The sequence below is a fragment of the Coregonus clupeaformis genome, chromosome 7 (assembly GCF_020615455.1).
Source record: "Coregonus clupeaformis isolate EN_2021a chromosome 7, ASM2061545v1, whole genome shotgun sequence".
In the NCBI taxonomy this organism is placed as follows: Eukaryota; Metazoa; Chordata; class Actinopteri; order Salmoniformes; family Salmonidae; genus Coregonus; species Coregonus clupeaformis.
The window spans coordinates 56,597,262-56,607,263 of record NC_059198.1 but is presented as its reverse complement, the minus strand read 5'-3'; the positions used below and the strand labels follow the sequence as shown (position 1 = coordinate 56,607,263).

The following is a 10,002-nucleotide window of genomic DNA, read 5'->3' as shown; positions in this document are numbered from 1 at the left end:
TTTGGCCCATTCCTCCATGCAGATCTCCTCTAGAGCAGTGATGTTTTGGGGCTGTCGCTGGGCAACACGGACTTTCAACTCCCTCCAAAGATTTTCTATGGGGTTGAGATCTGGAGACTGGCTAGGCCACTCCAGGACCTTGAAATGCTTCTTACGAAGCCACTCCTTCGTTGCCTGGGCGGTGTGTTTGGGATCATTGTCATGCTGAAAGACCCAGCCACGTTTAATCTTCAATGCCCTTGCTGATGGAAGGAGGTTTTCACTCAAAATCTCACGATACATGGCCCCATTCATTCTTTCCTTTACACGGATCAGTCATCCTGGTCCCTTTGCAGAAAAACAGCCCCAAAGCATGATGTTTCCACACCCATGCTTCACAGTAGGTATGGTGTTCTTTGGATGCAACTCAGCATTCTTTGTCCTCCAAACACGACGAGTTGAGTTTTTACCTAAAAGTTATATTTTGGTTTCATCTGACCATATGACATTCTCCCAATCCTCTTCTGGGTCATCCAAATGCACTCTAGCAAACTTCAGACGGGCCTGGACATGTACTGGCGTTTTTCTTATTCTGTCTCTCACTGTTCAAATAAACTTGCCATTAAAATTATAGACTGATCATTTCTTTGTCAGTGGGCAAACGTACAAAATCAGCAGGGGATCAAATACTTTTTTCCCTCACTGTACTTCCAAAGTTGTGGCAAAATGGCTTAAGGACAACAAAGTCAAGGTATTGGAGTGGCCATCACAAAGCCCTGACCTCAATCCTATAGAAAATTTGTGGGCAAAACTGTAAAAGCGTGTGCAAGCAAGGAGGCCTACAAACCTGACTCAGTTACACCAGCTTTGTCAGGAGGAATGGGCCAAAATTCACCCAACTTATTGTGGGAAGCTTGTGGAAGGCTACCTGAAACGTTTGACCCAAGTTAAACAATTTAACGGCAATGCTACCAAATACTAATTGAGTGTATGTAAACTTCTGACCCACTGGGAATGTGATGAAATAAATAAAAGCTGAAATAAATAGTTCTCTCTACTATTATTCTGACATTTCACATTCTTAAAATAAAAGTGGTGATCCTAACTGACCTAAGACAGGGAATCTTTACTAGGATTAAATGTCAGGAATTGTGAAAAACTGAGTTTAAATGTATTTGTCAAAGGTGTATGTAAACTTCCGACTTCAACTGTGTTATATCGATAACAGTCACTTATTAAATAATTACCTCTTATCAGTCTAATTCTGAATGTTGCATAATCCTTGAACCTGCAAGAACCCTAACCTTATTGATGAATCAGCAATACACCAATTGGCTTAATTATTTATTTACTAACTAACTAAATAATAACAAAATACAAAAACACACACACACACACATAGGTTATTGATTACTAACGTAATACAATGAAAACAGGTCCCTAGTGGACTGGACTAACAATAGCATGAATGCTTGGGTAGGAGGAGGGTCAGAGTGTAAGGGAGAGACAGAGATTCAAACTATCGTGGTTTCTTTGGAAACTACGCTCACGGAAATACATATGCTTAAAAACCCAAAATAAAACGCTCATTCGGATTAGAAATGCAACATGTATTTAATTGTAGCTGTCCTCGATAGTTGAGTTGATGATGTAGGACTCTGGTTTGCCCACCAGAGATCCCAATGTCCTTGGTAGAGTTTCTGGTCGTGGTTTTGGTTAGAATGGATACTTCAAGATGTACCAGGGGTTGTCGGAGAGGGATTGTCCTTCCCAACTCGTGTCTTTTAGTGAAAGTTTTCTAGACGACTATACATGCCAGCTGCAGACTGAGATGATAAGGTCTAGTGCATTGTCTTCTACTTCACCACGTGTAGCGGTTGAGAGTTTCAGAGTTGGACTACGTCTCACATTTTATGGTCTAACCATTTTGTAACGTGTAGCTTCAGCTTCACGCTTCTTGGTGTTGTAGAAATTCAACCATTTGCAACATCCGGCTTATAACGTATGCTTATATGCTTGGTCTTACTTTGGTAATGGAGTTGTAGTTTTAAACCATTTTGTAACGTTTAGCTCACGCTTCACGTCTGCTGGTCTTGCAGAGTGTCAACCATTTTAAGCCGTGGGGCTTCCTGGTCTAAGGTCAATTTCATCATGTTTGTGCTCATCTGGGCGTGGCCACTGACTGAGAACAAATCAATATGGAAAACAATCATCTCATCTAGAATGCTAAAATCACATTGTTATCTTCACAAAAGTATTATTATACTTAATAATTCGTTTTATACAACAATTAGATGCAGACCTCATAACTGGGAAGTGTACACCCCCAGAGATACAGTTATGTTGTTCCACCGTCTTTAATGACATCACAACATAGTAACGAATTTGACATGATTGTTCTTTAAGTCCCCACCGACCATTTCCCACATTATTTTAAGTAGGGATATTGTTTCATTATCCACTTTTGGATGTTGGAGTCTTGGCGGGAAGACTTTCTTTGTTTCACAGGGAAATTCAAACCTTTGCCTAGCCGGCATCTTTGATCCTCAGCCAATGAGGGCAAGTCATGACAGGATCAATCTGAAACTTTGCACACACTGCTGACATCTAGTGGCCAAAATCTATATTGCGCCTCAACTCCTATATTGTATTGTGGCCTTTCTCTTGCATTTCAAAGATGGAACAAACAAATAAATAGAAAACGCATGTTTTTTTGTTTGTATTATCTTTTACCAGATCTAATGTGTTATATTCTCCTACATTAATTTCACATTTCCAAACTTCAAATGCTATTAAGAATATGCATATCCTTCAGGTCCTGAGCTACAGGCAGTTAGATTTGGGTATGTCATTTTAGGCGAAAATTGCAAATAAGGGTCCGATCCTTAAGAGGTTAAAACACGTAATCGACTCCATTCAGAACAGCAAAGTGTGCGAGACAAGGATGAATTAAAAAGGTCATCTCTGCTTTTTATTATAGATTATTAAAATGAACAGGCTCCTCTGACATGGAGCTTGCACATCCCGGAGAAAGACAAAAATAATTCTCAAAATATATTATAAATATAATACATCACCCTTCATTACTGCTGATCACTCACACAACAATCTGCAGGCCAAGGAATCCAAACCACATTAAAAAGGAAAAATAAAACCTAATAAAACCAGGAAAATACAAGGAGAGAGAATGAGAGAGAGACATCCAAACCCTGTTTACATATCAACTCCTTGTTTTTAACATACCCACTGATCTGTGGATACAGGCTTTTTGACCCTGCACTAATGCCATACCGTGACAGACAATCAACCCAGTCCAGCAGCACAGACCTCTTCTACAGTGTCATAAAAAAAAACTATAAAAACACTGGTTAAATAGATAATCGTTATATAGTAATCAATATGGTTCCTAGATACCAGTGTGTCATGGTCATATATCCAGTCACTTCAGAAGGTTGATATTGTGAAGACAGGCAGATTAAAACAAACCCAGGAAGTATTTCTGAATGGACGGCGACAGGAGACAGAGCAGAACTATAGGAATGGAGTGATTGAAGTCAGAAACGACAAGAGAGCTGCTGCAACAGGCTGCGTCCCAAACGGCTCTTTATAGTGCACTACATTTTGACCAGGGTCCATAGTGCTCTGGTTGAAAGTAGTGCACTATGTAGGGGAAGAGGATGCCACAGCAGCTGATTCCCTCCCACTGTAACCAATAATAACATAAGGTGTATGTAGATAGCAGTCCAGGCTGGTGGGAGGAGCTATGGGAGGACAGGCTCATTTTTTCCACGTTTGATGTGTTCTAATACGGTTTCATTTATTCCATTCCAGCCCATTACAACAAGCATTTCCTCCTATAGCTCCTCCCACCAGCCTCCAGGTGGTAGATAGTTACACTATGGGTGCATTTACACAGGCAGACCAGTTCTGATCTTTTTACCACTTATTGGTATTTTTCAATCAATCAATCAGATCAGATCCTTTGCCACTAATTGGTATTTTGACCAATCAGATATCGTGCGAATAATTGGGCTGCCTGTATAAATGCAACCTGTGAGCGCTGTAGCCATGTGTGGTACTGCTGGGAAATAGCAGGGTGCATCCCTACAGTTCAACTGCCGACCCCGCAGACCAACTGTAGTTGTGTTGGACGATGAACTAAGCTAGGGTAAGGGTCAATTCAGGAAGTACACAGAAAATGACTGTTCTAAGTCCAATTCTCTTCAAACGCTGTTCAATGAGGAAAATTAGGATTTCGAATTTGGTTTAACTTTCTGAATTGACTGGAATTCAAATGGAATTGACCCCCAACCCTGAAACTAACTGACTGTAGTGTACTATTCAGGAGAAACATTACAGAGAAAAAATAAAGCACTCCTATTATAGTCACACTGCTATAACATGAGGAAAATGCATCCATTCCTAACTTCCCGTAACATCATCGTCATCGACAATTTTTAAAGACTTATATACACACACAATAGTTTCAGACATGTTATTAATTTCACAACATAAGTCTCTTTTGGTGAAAATATAGTTAAAATGCAAAAAAATATCTTATAGGATTTTATTTATCCAGAGGTGTTCTCGTATTGAAAAAAGTACCCTGAGCCAATCTCTGACCAGGGAATCAATCTAGCCTCGTCTTAACAGTTTTACCACTATTCCGTTCATGGTTACTACCACTATGCTGATCAACATAGAGATTTTAAATTAAACAAGACATTAAAAACACAGAACCTAAAACATCCTCCCCCTTTAAAAGTGTCAGCTAGCTGGAAAACAAAAACAACAAGACAAATAAATGTTTAGATTAAAGCATTAAAAATCTCATCAAGACAAAAACCATCATACAAATAAAAATGGACCACAACACAGACATTCTTTACATGGATGTAATGTTGCCTTACATCTCTGGGCTTTACAGAATGGACCTGCGAAGACCATCACATGAGTTCAGCCCATATTATTGTGAAGAGGTACGCAAGTCTGTGTTTACACAGGCAGCCCAATTATGGGACAAATATCTGATCCGATTGGTCAAAAGACCAATTAGTGGCAAAAAAAAAAGGTCAAAATTGGGCTGCCTGTGTAAATGCAGCCTAAGAGTTGTAACCATCATTCTGGTGTCAGTACCAATACACAGACCAGACAAATCCACAACTTCTGAAATCAAGTCTGTCCTTGGAAGACAGAAGGCAGAGAGCTGGCTCTTGATTAACCAGCGAAATGTAAATTCACTTAAAACCGTATTATTACCTGAAGATAAGTGGTGGTGTTTGTGGTTTTACAGTAGAAGTTAACTGCATGTTTGGAATCATAACATTGATCTGTTGTAGCTCTACATATTGTCACAGTGCATTGAATATTAGTAAAAAAAAAAAAAAAAGTATTTTCTTGGGTTTAAGATGCTCAGATCCCTTCCACATATAAACTATTTAATGTGGATGTCTTTGTAGGCCCAAGCATGCATCCACCGTTGTTATTACTGCACAACACACGATGACAACCTTTAAAAATGTACCCAAACAAACACAAAAGGAAACAAGAATCATCTTAAAACAATAACAATAATAATCTCACTACAAAACCATTTCTCTCGCTGGCTGCATAACGACCTTTTTTGCAAAAACAATCCATTGTTGGTAAATAACATAACGTTCCTTTATTTCCTCATTTTCTTTTGTATATTACAACCGGCTAAAACATGCATCCAACTTCCCTCTGGGAAAAGCAGTTCAAAAAAGAGTCTCCAGCGCATCATGGTGTCCATTGTTCCAGTCAAAGGTCAGAGTTCAGTGACTGAATGATTAAAAAAGTGCTTTATGTGGGTCAGTAGGACTTCTTCTAGGACTATTACAAAAAGGATCATTAGCATGTATCATCTGAGAAAGAAAAAAAAACACACTTTCAGTATCAAATACACTGACATGATGATCTGGATGTTAACGTGCTTACATATTGACTCATCCAAATCTAACCTGTTGAGTTAAAAGTATTAGATTGCTGTACTTCCCGATTCCCATTAACCACACAGGATAACCATTCTAACAGTAATACATAAACACCGTCTGAGCGAGGATGGAATGGTTTACTCTTTACATATTAACATGGTTATCTATTACCTGGCTACAGAGGATGTTTTTTTATTTTTTTTTGCATTTTATTAGGATCCACATTAGATAATGCAAAAGCAGCAGCTACTCTTCCTGGTGTCCACACAAAACATGAAACATGATACAGAACATTAATAGACAATAACAGAACTACATAAAAAAAATTATATAAAAAAGGCAGACATAGCCTACATATCAATACATACACACAAACTATCTAGGTCAAATAGAGGAGAGGCATGAGGTGTTGCTTTTTTGAAACCAGGTTTGCTGTTCATTTTGAGCAATATGAGATGGAACGGAGTTCCATGCAATAACGGCTCTATATAATACTGTACTGCTTTCTTGAATTTGTTCTGGATTTGGGGACTGTGAAAAGACCCCTGGTGGCATGTCTGGTGGGGTAAGTGTGTGTGTCAGAGCTGTGTGTAAGTTGGACTATGCAAACAATTTGGGATTTTCAACACATGAATGTTTCTTATAAAAAAAGAAGAAGTGATGCAGTCAGTCTCTCCTCACAGCTGTAACCTAACTACTCACCGTGATACCACCATTTTGTCTTCTTTGGATTTTTATTACACGTTCTTACGTAAAAGGAGTTATCAGGGGGCCGTCTCTGCAGACAAAACAGAGAGACAACCATCATCATCAGAGAGGTGCGGGTATAAACATGGCATGCCTCTAATAACTGATCTAGGGTCAGTTCTGCATTCCCTCACAAATGGTTAAGGTTCGGATCGGGGAAGGGGAAGCTGACCCTAGATATGTACCTAGGGGAAACTTCACCATAGAGCACATCATTCTTTGCACTACTATTAGTATTATTTCCCTCCCCCCCAACACCAGCTGTGATGCCTGTTTAGCAACAGCAGGGGGCTCTGGGGAGTTCAGACAGTGAACCTACCTAAAGACATCCTACTGTATATAAAGGAATCATTCTAGATGGCGTCCATAGACATGGCGGCTGTTTCTGGCTCCTAAGCAACTTCGCAGTATTTGTTGTTGTCATTTCTCACATTATTAGAACGTTTTTTTTCTTTCTATATATTTCTTAATTCCATTCTTTTACGGTACTTTAAAATTGTTGTTAGATATTACTGCACTGTTGGGAGCTAGGAACACAAGCATTTTGCTACACCCACAATACCATCTGCTAAATATGTGTGTGACCAATAAAATGTGATTTGATTTGGCTTTAGTATTTACATACACTGTATGAGGCAAGTTATGTGCAAGTTAAATGCAATAGACAACATTTTGATACCTTCCTATTAATAATGATTTACCAACGTGAGAAGGAGTAGAAAACAATCAGATGTCCAAAAAGGAAATCTGATCATTCTGGATCATTTAACTCCATAAATGTTTGTTTCTGAAGTAGGCCTGTCATTTTAAAGATTTATATTTTTTCCATCTCAAAATAGGACACTGCCCCTTTAAGAAAAGCGTTCCAAAAGAGGTATTAAACATGGCTACAGTCGGCTAACCAAGAGGAATGCTAGGAGTCTTTTTATAGTTTTATTTCTGCAGACCATCAACAGTAGCAAGTAGACACATTTTTTTTCCAGTGACAATTAAGACAACTGAGATGGTAGACTGTGATTTAAAAAAAAGTAAGCTATTTCATCTAACATATCCAGGGAAAGCACGATTGAGATTTTGACGAGCAAACTGTCGAAATAGGATCCAGAATGATCAGATTCCTTTTTGGACATCTTTGTGCAATATTGGCCAAGGTTATATTATTCACCCCCTGAGGTAGTGGGAACTCAAAACACTTAGCTAGATTGCTAATTCAAAATATAATCATGTGGCTCGCTAGCCATGTAGGCAAATTGATTAAAACTGCATTTTGTGTAATGGTCATATGGTTGTGCTAATTAGAATGCAATTCTCTCTCCTCTGTGCGCCTTATAGGGAGAGGAAGTGGCTCGCTCACAGCGACAGGCATATATTTCATATGGTTTATTTTTGGTCAATTGCCCATTACCGTTTGAATAAATCATGACAATATACACTACCGGTCAGAAGTTTTAGAACACCTACTCATTCAAGGGTTTTTCTTTATTTTTACTATTTTCTACATTGTAGAATAATAGTGAAGACATCAAAACTATGAAATAACACATATGGAATCATATTGTAACCAAAAAAGTGTTAAACAAATCAAAATATATGTTATATTTGAGATTCTTCAAATAGCCACCCTTTGCCTTGATGACAGCTTTGCACACTCTTGGCATTCTCTCAACCAGCTTCATGAGGTCGTCACCTGGAATGCATTTCAATTAACAGGTGCGCCTTCTTAAAAGTTAATTTGTGGAATTTCATTCCTTCTTAATGCGTTTGAGCCAATCAGTTGTGTTGTGACAAGGTAGGGGCGGTATATAGAAGATAGCCCTATTTGGTAAAATACCAAGTCCATATTATGGCAAGAACAGCTCAAATAAGCATAGAGAAACGACAGTCCATCATTACTTTAAGACATGAAGGTCAGCCAATATGGAACATTTGAAGAACTTTGAAAGTTTCTTCAAGTGCAGTCGCAAAAACCATCAAGCTGTATAATGAAACTGGCTCTCATGAGGACCGCCACAGGAATGGAAGACCCAGAGTTAACTCTGCTGCAGAGGATAAGTTCATTAGAGTTACCAGCCTCAGAAATTGCAGGTCAAATAAATGCTTCACAGAGTTCAAGTAACAGACACATCTCAACATCAACTGTTCAGAGGAGATGTGTGTGAATCAGGCCTTCATGGTCGAATTGCTGCAAAGAAACCACTACTAAAGGACACCAATAAGAAGAAGAGACTTGCTTGGGACAATAAACACGAGCAATGGACATTAGACCGGTGGAAATGTGTCCTTTGGTCTGGAGTCCAAATTGGAGATTTCTGGTTCCAACTGCTGTGTATTTGTGAGACGTGGTGTGGATGAACGGATGATCTCTGCATGTGTGGTTCCCACCATAAAGCATGGAGGAGGAGGTGTTATGGTGTGGGGGTGCTTTGCTGGTGACACTGTCTGTGATTTATTTAGAATTCAAGGCAGACTTAACCAGCATGGCTACCACAGCATTCTGCAGCGATACGCCATCCCATCTGGTTTGGGCTTAGTGGGACTATCATTTGTTTTTCAACAGGACAATGACCAAACACACCTCCAGGCTGTGGAAGGGCTATTTGACCAAGAAGGAGAGTGATGGAGTGCTGCATCAGATGACCTGGCCTCCACAATCCCCTGACCTCAACCCAATTGAGATGGTTTGGGATGAGTCGGACCGCAGAGTGAAGGAAAAGCAGCCAACATGTGCTCAGCATATGTGGGAACTCCCTCAAGACTGTTGGAAAAGCATTCCAGGTGAAGCTGGTTGAGAGAATGCCAAGAGTGTGCAAATATGTCATCAAGGCAAAGGGTGGCTATTTGAAGAATCTCAAATATAAAATATATTTTGATTTGTTTAACACTTTTTTTGGTTACCACATGATTCCATATGTGTTATTTCATAGTTTTGACGTCTTCACTATTAGTCTACAATGTAGAAAATAGTACAAATGAAGAAAAACCCTTGAATGAGTAGGTGTTCTAAAACTTTTGACCGGTAGTGTGTATATAAAAAAAGAATTGATGTGGCCAGCTTATAATTTTTCCCTGGTACCCTAGCAATCCATGGGTCTGCTGTCACCCCCTTACCTTTTCTTTGCAGCTGGACAGCATGCTGATAATGCTGAGACAGACTGATTGCACTGAGAGGGCTGGCGACCAGTCTTCAGTTAGTATGGAAAGACAGATGTGACCGTTGCTATAAACGTGAGGATGGACAGGTATATTCTCTCCCGTGAACATGACCTGAAATGGAAAAACAACAAAAATATGATTAGACACATCAATGTTCATCGCTTAAGAG

At 39.3% G+C, this 10,002-nt stretch overlaps 1 protein-coding gene across 2 annotated transcripts in view; it reads right to left on the bottom strand.

The window, feature by feature from the left end:
• Nucleotides 1-2,924: 2,924 nt before the first annotated feature.
• ube2wb (ubiquitin conjugating enzyme E2 Wb) overlaps nt 2,925-10,002 on the bottom strand; it is a 38,051-nt gene continuing 30,973 nt past the window's right edge. For both annotated transcript variants that reach the window (XM_041881332.2, XM_041881333.2), the window contains exons 4-6: nt 9,789-9,944; nt 6,636-6,711; nt 2,925-5,864 (exon numbers count right to left, since the gene is read on the bottom strand). In XM_041881332.2, coding sequence (XP_041737266.1) covers nt 5,851-5,864; nt 6,636-6,711; nt 9,789-9,944 — 246 coding nt within the window. In that variant the 3' untranslated portion in view covers nt 2,925-5,850. The remainder of the gene's footprint in view (nt 5,865-6,635; nt 6,712-9,788; nt 9,945-10,002) is intronic.